Source organism: Prionailurus bengalensis, chromosome E1 (genome assembly GCF_016509475.1).
Source record: "Prionailurus bengalensis isolate Pbe53 chromosome E1, Fcat_Pben_1.1_paternal_pri, whole genome shotgun sequence".
Lineage (NCBI taxonomy): Eukaryota > Metazoa > Chordata > Mammalia > Carnivora > Felidae > Prionailurus > Prionailurus bengalensis.
In genome coordinates, this window is record NC_057347.1 from 29890010 (window position 1) to 29902319 (window position 12310).

Below are 12310 nucleotides of genomic sequence, written 5' to 3' on the forward strand. Positions count from 1 at the left end.
CTTAATTCTCTCTCTCTCCCTCTCTCTCTGCTCCTCCCCAACTCACACTGTCTCTGTCTCTCAACTAAATAAATAAACTTAAAAAATATACTACATTCTCATTAGGGTGTGGTATAGATTAAATGAGATATAGTTTGTAAAGCACTTATCACAGTGGCTGGCATGTATTCTGTGAAATAAATGAAAGTTGTTATTTCATGATTATTGCCTATTATTACGTATTAAAGGACTTCACTATAGGGAATAAATTGGAACACAAGGCACCTGGTGCACAGTGTTTGGTATGCCCTGTGATAAAGGTAAGTCAGTATGCTGTGGAAATAGGAGGGAAGGGAAGATGGCAACAAAGGCCTTTGTGTGCCGTGATAAAATGTCTGAACCACTCTTGAAAGAGTATGAGTCAGGCCAGAATCTTTTATTGGCTACCCTGGCAGAAGTGTGGAGGATGGATTGGAGAGTATTAACACTGGAAGCTGGAGCATAGCTTTGGAGGCTTTTGATATAACTGGAGTAATCAGGCAGTGGCTGTGATGCTGGAAAGGGGAGGACAGCACAGTGAAATAAACCAGAGGTAGGACCACAGGATTTATGTATGGCTGATGCCAATCAAGCTGTTTTTAAAAAGTTTTTATTTTATTTTTTTGAGAGATAGTGTGAGCAGGGAAGGGGCAGAGAGAGAGAGAGGCAGAGAGAGAATCCCAAGCAGGCTCTGCACTCTTATAGCAGAGCCCAACATGGGGCTTGAATTCATGAACCACAAGACCCATGACCTGAATGGAGAGCAAGAGTCGGACGCTTAACCAATTTAGCCACCCAGGTGCCCCACACTTTTTTACTTTCCTCATAACATTGTAAAAAATATTAGATTAGCAAAGAGACCTAAAATATTAAGTAGCAGTTTTCCCACATTCAGTTTTCTTCCTCTTCTGAAATGTTTCTCTGCCTTGTTACTCCCTCCCCACTGCCTAAAAGTAAAAAGTGATTTCACTATTTTCAGACACTTTCATCCTAAAGATCAGCAAATAGTTTGGGCAATAGGTCCTACAAAAAGAAAAAATAAAAAAGATGACAGTGACCCCAGTTGAATAACCAGGCAAATAGAAATGTGAAGAGAAGGGAATGCATAGCAGTATAGCAGTGCTCTGGCCTTCTGGCCTTTGATGGGTGCTGTAAAGGGTAACTATTTACTGAGTACTATTTACTGGTCACTATGCAGGGCTGGTGAATTATTCAGGTGGTAACTATGGCATGAGATACGTTTCTGTTATTTCCTTTTTCTTTCTGGTAAAATAGAATACTCCCAAGTGTGATCTTTGGAGTCCAGGGGTTGGAGAGACAAATACATTTATTTATCCAACCAGTACTTTTGTAATAGGAGGGATGAAAGAGAAAGTGGGGTTAATGCCAGGAGGCTTTTCAACTTGCTGGTAGGAAAAGAATTCCCATTTATTTTTTTCTTAATGAATTATACAGTGAAATCATCACCTGATATGGGGAAGGAGATTATAGGGAAGGGATAGGGGTGCAAGAGAAAGCACGTTTTTAAATAGTTCCCTTATAGTTGGTGAAAGTGAAATTAGTAGAGAAACAGAATATGATCACTAGTTATATGTGAGAATTGCAGCCATGAATTTAATTAAAAAACCAGTCAGCCCCCCCTTTTTAAATTTATTAAAATATTTTTTAAATGTTTATTTTTGAGAGAGAGAGAGCGCACAAGTGGGTGAGGGGCAGAGAGAGAGGAAGACAAAGAATCAGAAGCAGGCCCCAGGCTCTGAGCTGTCAGCACAGAGCCCGATGCAGGGCTCAAACTCACAAACCGTGAGATCATGACCTGAGCTGAAGTCGGATGCTCAACCGACTGAGCCACCCAGGCGCCCCTCAGTCAGCCCCCTTTTATGGTGACTTTTATGCAGCAATGTGCAAGTACTCCAGTGTAGGCTTGTTGGATTCATCCAGGCTTGGATTTTTCCAAATAAATAATACGGGGGAGACAGTGGCCAGAAATTTAGAGTATTTTCAAGGGAATAATTAGGATGGGCCAAGGAATCTAAGCTGGACAAAACAGGAAATGATGTCAGAAGGGGGTTGATGAATTATAAAATATATATATCGGGGGGCCAGGGAAATCCAAGAGCCATTTCAATGAGACTAATTGAGTAGGGGCACACTGGTCATCATGGCTTCTCTCTTAGCCCTTCAGCATCTAGCTGCATTGGCTATGACAGCCATACCCTTCTCATGTTACTGATACCAGATGAATGTGTTCTAGGAATGAAGAACCCTATTTGAAAAGTTGTTCAGTCTGTGATCCAAGCATGTCTGGGCTATATGGTGGGTTAATAGAGAGTCCATTGAGGTGTCTGAATCTCCTGAGAAAGAACTTGACTGATACCAAGGAGACTCCTGGGAATGAGCTTTATCCTAAGAAAAGAACAGTTTCAGGTACAGTGGCTTGTTCTCACTCAAGCTGGTCAGTGATGAAAGGAAGGTGAGCTTTTTTTAAAAAAGGTCTTGGGGCGCCTGGGTGGCTCAGCTGGTTAAGCACCCAACTTTGGCTCAGGTCATGATCTCGTGGTCTGTGAGTTCGAGCCCTGCATCGGGCCCTGTGCTGACAGCTCAGAGCCTAGAGCCTGTTTTGGATTCTGTGTCTCCCTCTCTCTCTGACCCTCCCCTGTTCATGCTCTGTCTTTCTCTGTCTCAAAAATAAATAAACGTTTTTTCTTTTTTAAGTCTTTATTATTATTTTTTAATGTTTATTTATTTTTGAGAGAGAGATACAGGGTGTGAGTGGGGGCGGGGCAGAGACAGACACAGGATCCGAAGCAGGCCCCAGGCTTCACACTGTCAGCACAGAGCCTGATGTGAGCTTGAACTCACGAACTGAGAGATCATGACCTGAGCTGAAGTCGGACACTTAACCGACTGAGCCACTCAGGTGCCCCAGGAAGGGGAGCTTTGAATTCGGTACAGTCATCATGGCCCAGCTCCAAGAACTTCCCCTTGGGTTGAAGAAGATTTTGAAGTTAAGAGTGTGTTGAAGTTGAGAACACTGCTAAAATCTCTGAGGCTGCTGAACACACAAGATAATAACCTGCCTCTGCAGTGGAGTATAGCACAGAAAGAGTAAGAGTTGCCTTTCAGAATTATAATAGCAACACAGTAATTATTACTATTTCAGGTGGTTGAATTGTTAGTATTGTGTGGGTCAAGAAATGAAGTTCCTGTAATTGCTGGTGGGGGTGGAGCCACAGAAATATTTTTTTGTTGTTATGATCCTATTTTTATGCCTTGGCTAGTATGGCCTGGCCAAACACAGCTTACATAGATTCCTGTTATGTGTATTTCTGGGGTTTATGTAACTGACAGTTTTGTAGGGAAATATCGATCACTGCTAAAGGCTCAGTGATCTCTTAAAGACTCCAATTCCATGTAGCTAAGAACCACAAATTCAGCTAATACCAGAAGACAATGAAAGGAAATCCCAGAAGACCTTGGTTAAAATTCAGTGTAATTTCTAGGAGAGGCTCTGTAGCCTACAAATAATTCTTGCAGGGCTTGGGGACCTGGTCTGATTGGGTTAATAATATGGAAGGATGAGTAAATTCAGAATTAAAGTTAAGCTTCTAAGAGTTTTCTTTCTTCTTCTTATTTTTTTTTAAAGTAAGCAAAAATGTATGCAAATTCCTGTGCTTTAACAGAAGATCAAGCCAAGAAACTCCTCAAAATATCTTTTGGTCTCTTTTTCCATCTCTATGCACTAACAGAGCAGCAAGCGTTTGTCAGGTGATCCAGTCAAACTCCTCCTATTTTGCAAGTGATAAAACTGAGGCTCAGAAAGGAGAAATGATTAATATCAAACCCAGAAGTCAAGTCTCACATCTTGTTTAGGGGGGTCACTCCTAGACTTTTCAGGAGAGACCCTTGCCCCTCGTCCAGAAAATTGCCAAAGGCACAGATTCCCTACATGAGCTGAGTGCATCTCAGACTGCCTCAGAAGCCTTCATATGCTTAGGGATCTGGAGGAGAAAGGAGCCCATCCTTTTCCTTTCCAGGTGGGCCTGGTACCTGAACTGGTCGAGTTTTTCTAGGATTTCCTTGCAGTATGAGTTGAAACCTGGCCTCTCACCTGTAGCTGGGCTGTTGCTGCGAGCATCTTCTGCCGAGCTTGCAGCACTGTGGATGAGGACATGGAGATGGGTACGCTTTGCCTCAACCACCTTATATCTTCCCACATACAAGACAGCTGCAAAAGAAGTCACGAGGTCATATCATCATCCAAGCCAGTACATGATTTAGGTTGTGGCATCAAAGCAAAAAGCAGGGAAAAGGAAACCTGACCCCTGATGTTTGTTCTGCAGTCCATTTTCAGATACATGCAAAACAACTTTTTGATCTCTGTCCAATTGGAAAAAGATCTGAATGTTAATGAAATAGTCAGATCCACAATTTAGTCTTTGCCAAATGATCCTATAACTCAGAATAGTGGAGACACAATCTGACAGAATGCAAGCTTCTTTGCTTTGAAAATGTAATGTAGATGCTACTTTGGCATTTTTTATGGCATAGGGCATATCAGGGCAGAAAGAAGACCTTTGAGATAATTTCCTCCCACCCCAATACTTTGATCACTGGAGACTCCCCAACAAAGTTTTCAGAGATTTATGCACAGAAACATTGATGCAAAATGAAGTCAGAACTCAGTATACCTTTGTGAACCACAGAAAATCCTGTGTAATGGAACTGGTGTGAGAGTCATCAATTTCAACAATCGGTATTTGATCTTCATTGGTGACTAACATATTGTCTTTGTAATAAAATATAACAGCTATGTAGAGTCCTCTAAAAAGAAAAAGCAAAATAAAAAAATTGTCTTCAAGAGTCTCCTCTACCAAGCTTGAATCATGGAAACATATATTTTTGCATGTGATAAAAGATCATTTAATATAACTATGAGCACAGTCTTGCTAGGTATGACATGGTCACAGACTAGTACTCACAGAAGTTACTATCTTGCCCAAATTCTCAGGAGAAAGTGAATCTCCTACTTTTCATAACAAAAAGGAAGTTTCTACCGAGTTTATACTTAGAACCCAAACCAGCCGATTCCTGAGAAGACTTCCTGGAAAACCTGCATAGGACCCACCGTTTTAAGGTCTTCACAAACTTATTTGAGGAATGGAATAGGTGTTTCAGGCTCCTTGAGACTGACTGCTTGCGGCCTGTGGTTTGTAATTTTGAAGTTTCTGAAACACCGAAAAAAAAAAATAGAGTATAAACTCCATTGGCAGAGTAATAACACTCCCAGTATCTTCTTCCCTCCATCCTGCCTTCCTCTCCCCTGTCCCCTCAGTGTTGCTTATCCTCAGTTTCATGTGGATCCAACTCATTCATTCTTACAAAAAGTTTTTATATCTTGAGTTGCTAGTGATTAACTCAATTAATGATCAGCTCCTCAAAAATGTTGGAGATGAGTAACATAACTCGAGGGGGACCCCTTCGGCATTTTGCTTATATTTTCCTGATGAGCAATTGATTATAATGTGGGATAAAAAGAAATGGAGTCAAACCCTTTGCCTCCTCCCATTGCCTTTAATATCCACACGTTTTCTCAATGCTGGCAAAGCTCTTCTTGTTAGTTCACACATTTCATTACATTTTTTTTCACTGTACAATTAATACAAAAAGTTTGGAGAATAGATAAAACAAAACTCTACCCATATCATGTTGCCATTTTAGTACAACCACTGCTAGCATTCTGGGGCAATCTTCCCCAGTGTATATATGTTGGCTCACACTACTAGTTGTAGGCATAGGTTATGATTATCATCAGTACTATTCAGAAGAAGAAACAGAGACTAAGAGGTTAAAATAGGTTGCCCAAGATAAAAGAGCCAGTGCCGAGAAAAACTGAGATGTTAATTTACTGAACAAATATTTGTTAGTACCCTACAACATACAGGGCTCTGTGGCTACATTTGGTGAGCAAATCATCCATTGCTGCTTCTGGTCACCCCTTCTACTTAGAACCTGGAGATTTCACTGATAAAACTTGCAGACTTCTCCTAGTAGTCTTTACAAATAGTACTGTGTGGAGCTGAGCGAAAAGATCACTGATTTCAGTCCTCGTGTTCTGTGTAATGGAGGGAAGCTGAGGTTGTTGGGGTCATCACCAAACTTCTGACATGTCACTGGGGTAAGAATATCATCTACATCACTGCTGTTAGGCATGGAAACCTGGGTGGATGGCCCACGGCTGAGGCCCAGTGTGGCTCTGCTTACGATCCTATAGGAACAGCTGGGAATAAGTGGACTGACAGACATTCATGCCAGCTTCAAGCTAGTGCTGGTAATGGTTATTCCTGGCAGAACAAAGTAAAACATTTTTTTTTTTTCTGACTTAAACATGAATTTGGCTGGTCATAGCGTGCTTGAAAATGCTGCTGCTGGGACTTCCGGTTATAGGCAGCATATTGAACATACTCATCACATGCTACTCTCTCCTAAAATCTCACTAAAACCAGAGTGAAGAGATTAAAAAATAAAAAGGAAACTCCATAAATCTATAGAGACAAAGAGATGGAAAAGGAAACAAAAGCAAGTGAACTTGGTAGCTGGAAAGCAGATGGACAGATGGATTTAGCAGACTTGAGAAAGATGAGTCCTAAGCCAGCAGTGGAGGAGGCTGAGAAGTAACCTGATTCACCCCTTGGGCACCACATACTGCTGGGAGTTGGGGATAAGTGTGGAGCTAAAATCAGAGGGATTTGTTGAAGTCTGTTTAAAAAGCAGTTGGACTTCTAGATCTCCTCTAACTTGCATAGCTGGACAAATACCCCTTCCCCACTCTAGAAAAAAGCTCTAGTGGCTTGTTCTCTGAAAAGCATAAAATTTGGTTTCTAGAGTGGGAGACATGGGGTACAGTTAAAAATGGGGGTGGGAGAATAGTACTGTATCCAAAACAAGTGATTAAATGAACATTTCCATACAGATGATTTTCCCATTGGGCTCTCAGAACCCTGGTGTTCAAACTTACACCCTCCGGGAAGGACACTGGAGGAAACTTTCTGGAGACTCTGACAAGACTAAGAGAATCCACTTAAAGCTTCTGACATTGCTTTCAATGGTTTCCTAAAGAAAAGCCCATGCCAGGCACCTGGGTGGCTCAGTCGGCTAAGTGTCTGACTTTGGCTCAGGTCACGATCTTGCGGTTTTTGAGTTCAAGCCCTGCGTCAGGCTCTGTGCTGACAGCTTGGAGCCTGGAGCCTGCTTCGGATTCTGTGTCTCCCTCTCTCTCTCTGCCACTCCACCACTCGCTCGCTCGCTCTCTCTCAAAAAAAATAAACATTAAATAAAATTTTTTTTTAAAAAGGCCATGCCAGATCACTCTACAGTGAAGCCTATAAATAAAGAACTTTATCCATGTACTCAGAGCTTCCTAACAGCTACTGAGCTCTCTTCTCTTAAGTCTCAGTAAACATCCAAGGATCACCAGGAAGTTGTGAAAAGCATCTAACAGGAAAAACAGAGGCCCAAACCAAAGAAATAAAAGGGCAATTCAGAGGAGAGACTATGCTGAGAGAAGAAAATACAAAATGAAACAAAGCCTATTATTAATAGCCTTAAAGATAAGCAGAGGCATTGCAGCCTTATAAAAAGGATAGAAGTTTCTAAGAGAAACATTCAGAGAATAAAAGAGAGCACTGGAAATTAAAAACATACTATCAAAAACTGAAAAACCCAATGGAAGGCTTAGAAAATGAGGTTGCAGAAATCTCTGAGAAAGAGCAAAAGGCCATGGGGATGTAAAAGTAAAAGAGAAAAAGAAATATTAACAGGATAACCTAGAAGGTTCAACACCAGACTAAGAGTTCTAGTAGGAAGGAGCAGAGAAAAAAGAGGGGGAGAAATAATTAAGAATAGGCCCCATAATTGAAGGGGGTAACTTTCCACATTGAAAGGGCCAGCCCAACAGACTACAATACATCCACACTAAGGTATTTTTTATATTTTTATATTATTTTTTTATATTATTAAATATATTAAGAGGATGAGGGGTAGCAATTGTAATGTGCAATTAAGAGCAGGGAGGGAACAAAAAGAGAAATCATCCTTCCTTAGGTAATGCCTCAACTAAAAAAAAAAATCAAGAATTAGAATATAAACATGTGACATGGAGACATGAAGAAAACATAAAAACAGATTTTAGAGTACTGAAGATAAAAAGAAATTTAAAACCTTCCAGAGAAGAAAAACAACATCGGTACCCTATAAAACCTCTGGAGTCAGAATGACATCAGACTTCTCAGCACTGAAAGCTAGAAAAGAACAAAGCAACACCTTCAAAACCTGAAAGAAAATTATTTCAACCAACAATTCTATCCTTGGGGCCCCTGGGTGGCTCAGTCGGTTGAGCGTCCAACTTCGGGTCAGGTCATTATCTCCCGGTTCATGGGTTTGAGCCCCTGGAATTGGGGTCTGTGCTGACAACTCAGAGCCTGGAGCCTGCTTCGGATGCTGTGTCTCCCTCTCTCTGTCCCTCCCCCACTGGTGCTCTGTCTGTCTCTGTCTCTCAAAAATAAATAAACATTAAAAAAAAAATAAAAGAATTCTATCCTTAAGTGAGTGGTAAGTAGAACAAATGCATTTTTAGACATGGAGTGTATCTAAAATTTAGTTCCCAAGAATCCTCTCAGGAAATGACTAGAGTAAGGGCTCCACCAAAATGAAGGGCTAAGAAAAAGTTAAGACATGGGATACAGAAAGAAGCAATCCAGTATTGGAGGGTGGCCAGAAGACTCCTCAATATGGTGGTGAAAGGACATCCCAGGGTGCCAGCTGTGCACTGGACACAGGCAGCCAGCAACCAGTCTAGATTGGAGCAGTTCAGAGGGCTCTAGGAGAGGTTTCTTTAAGAAGATGTAGTTGAAACAGTACTAATATATTTGATTGTATTGAGAGAAAATTGATACAACTGGAGAAAAGCTTGGGGATTAACTAGTTGTGACCACATAGAAAAACAAGCAAACGTACAATGAAAGATGACTCTTTTAATGACAGGGAAAACAAAAAGTTATCCAGGAAAGGGAAACAGTCATTGAGTTAAGTGATCATTATAATGTGAGCAATAAATACTGATCTTACTAAAATTACAATAGAAATATATTAGGAGGATGAAGGGTAGGAGGATGAATGTGTATGTAAGAGGGGGGAAGGAAAAAAATCATCTTCGTGAGCTAATGCCTCAAATTAAAAACACATCAAGAATCAGCAATATAAATGTTACTTAGAGATATGAAGAAAATATCAAAAGAACTGGCTAAAAGAATGGAGTCTTTGGGAAATAAAAAATGGAGAATGGGAGGAATTGCTTTTTTTTAAGTAATAAAGCTCTTAAGTGCTTTACTTACTTAAAGTCATTCAATCCTTAAACAGTGGCTGGCAAGTATGTATAATTCCTAGTGCATTTTACAGGTGAGCAAAAATGAGGTCTAGAGAGGTTAGGTAACTTGCTCAAGGTCACACAGCTAGTAAATGTCTAGTCTGAATTTGAACCCCGCTAATCCATGATCTTAGCTGTTTATGCTAAGATAACTCTCACATTATAGTCATACATAATGTAAATTAAAATGAAGATTAGACTGAAAAAGGAAGAAGAAAACTGAGAAATGTTCCTACTATCTGGGAAAGGGGCCCATGCAAATGTTAAGTATTCCAGGTCTCCTCACTCTGGGCACATGACAGAATTTCACTTTTTGGAACCCTTGTGGTTGGGTGTGGCCATGTGGCCAATTCTGGCCGATGAGTTTTGAGTGTAAGTGACATACATAAAGTCCTGTCCATATGAGACATTCAAGTGTTCCTTTTCCTTCTCCCAGGGTGCAGACAAATATTTCTAGAGAAAGGATGATGACAACACAGAAGGACAGCCCTCAGCTGACCAGTGGTAGACATACAGCTTGGGTGAGAAATAAATATTTGGGGGGGGGGTCATTTGGTTATTGCAGCATATTATAGCTCATCTTGACTGATTCAGGGTCTATACTGACACACTGAGTCACTGATAGAGTGGCTTCTACTCTGGCTTCTGGCTCTGTGTAGCTCAGGACTCTGGAACAGTGTTCAGTTTTCTGGACTCCTAATGCATTAGTTCTTTAGCTTTTAAGTGCTTGGAACATAGGGAGTTTATTTTATTCATACTGATATGTCTAGCACCTGACACATAGTAGGCAGTGTTTCAATTAATGTGTGCCACTTGAAAAATTGGATAACTGAAATTCACTCCCACAGGGTATTGCTATGATGAACACAACTGGCTTCTTTATAACTCATTATGCCAGGGCATAAACTGTGTGAATAATAAAGGCTGCTCAACATCTCCACTGAATTTGCATCCCAGTCCTGAACATGCAGATTAACTGCAGCCACTTTAGCCAAAATACAGAATTCAATGTGGGTTTTGGTATCTCCCATGTGAGGCTTTGGTAGGAGAAGGGTTGTTTTATTATTAATTCCACATTTGGAATATGCTGTGTACTTACTGAGTACTCCAGGCTCATTACAGTGGAGTCAGTGATTACATGTTAGTTCTAGGATTTATCAATAAAGAGATAAAGAGAGACTCCATTCTTCATCTGGAAGAGCAACGGAAGGAAAACAAGCTAGAGTTTGCAGAGTGCCTGTACTATGTCAGGCGAGTTTAGTACATTATTTAACTTAATCCCCATAACAATCCTGAAAGATAAATACTGTCATCCTGATTTTTCTGATGGGGAAGCTATGGCTCAGAGAGATCAAATGTTTTTCTCAGGGATACAGAGCTAGTAAGTAGTAGAAATGGGATTTGAACTAATTATTTTTTCTAACTATAAATTTGACATGCACTCAACCACACAGATCTCAATGTGGTTGAGTATTTTATTGTTTATTTATTTATTTTGAGAGAGAGAGAGAGAGCGAACGAGCAAGCGAGCATGAGCAGGGGAGGGGCAGAGGGAGAGGGAGACAGAGAATCCCAAGGAGGCTCTGCATTGTCAGCATAGCCCAACATGGGGTTCGAACTCACAAACCATGAGATCATGACCTGAGGCGAAATCCAGAGTCAGATGCTTAACTGACTGAGCCACCCAAGGAGCCCTGTAGTTGAATATTTTAAATAACAGTTTTGTAGTTTTCTGTATGTAATACCTAATTATCCTTGGTTTATCCTTCTAGGCTTAGAGTAATGTTAAATTATCTTAAAATCATTCCTTTTTTGTGGGTGAGGTAATTTCCTTTATCTTAACATATTGTAGGTCAGCATTTTCCAAAGTCTATGTCTTGGAATACTAACTCTGTGAAAAAAGTTATACAATGACTTTGCAAATAAGTTTGGAAAATGCTTGGTTAACCATATTCAAAATGTCTCTTTATTAGAGTCTTTACTATTGTAATATCGATTTTACATTTCCAGGAAAGGGATGTATAATGCAACATTTTCCAAACTTACTGACCAGAGACTTTTTCAGCTGAGCATCTTATACAACCACTGTTCTTTGGAATACTTTGGGTACTGTTTAAGTGTCTAGAGTACATTTCAATATAAAAAATATTTCTTCCTTTTTGGGAAGTTCTGTTTATGCCTTACTTAAATTTTTCCTGACATTGTCTGCATATTTACATCCCTGTGGGGGAAAAGCATATACATGCTGAAAGTTAAATGGAAACTATTGAAATAATTGGGCTGTCTGGATAATTTATTTCTTGATTATTAGATAGTTACCCAACAGTAATGGGGAGAGCATCTAAATCCTCAGATAAAAACAAAACAAAACAAAACAAAAAAAAAAAAAAACCCAAAAACTACCTCTCATTCTCGTGAGTAGTTTTAGCTTTCTTCCCCTGGTAAAGACTAAACACAAAGTGGCTTATGAGTTGCAAAGAATCATCTATCCAGTTGCTTTATTGCCTTCGCCTGCCATACAAGAACCAATGGGCAGGGGAATGATGGAGAGAGAGGCAGAAGAGAGAAAGGAACCTAAATGATGCCTGGCCTGGTTAAATGAGCTCTGAGAACTGAGTGTACTTTGGTCAGTGTGGAATCTTTAAGGCCATGGTCTGGGTAAAGTTTTCCTTCAGATCTGGGAACGAAACTCATTTGAGTTTCCTTCTCAAACATGCATATTTACATTTTCTAATGAACCACTCATTAAAAGAATATTATTTTCTTACAAACACTTGTCCTCATTGCTAGCTAAAGCCAACATTTCTGAAGAGCTCTGTTGTTACACAGTAATTGGGACTCACTTTTTGCTAATGCTAAGTATGATTT

General features: G+C 40.2%; 1 protein-coding gene across 1 annotated transcript in view; it reads right to left on the bottom strand.

Moving 5' to 3' along the window:
* ANKFN1 (ankyrin repeat and fibronectin type III domain containing 1) overlaps positions 1-12310 on the bottom strand; it is a 151113-nt gene that overhangs the window by 50024 nt on the left and 88779 nt on the right. The window contains exons 9-11 of the mRNA XM_043584002.1: positions 5147-5246; positions 4710-4842; positions 4130-4246 (exon numbers count right to left, since the gene is read on the bottom strand). Coding sequence (XP_043439937.1) covers positions 4130-4246; positions 4710-4842; positions 5147-5246 — 350 coding nt within the window. The remainder of the gene's footprint in view (positions 1-4129; positions 4247-4709; positions 4843-5146; positions 5247-12310) is intronic.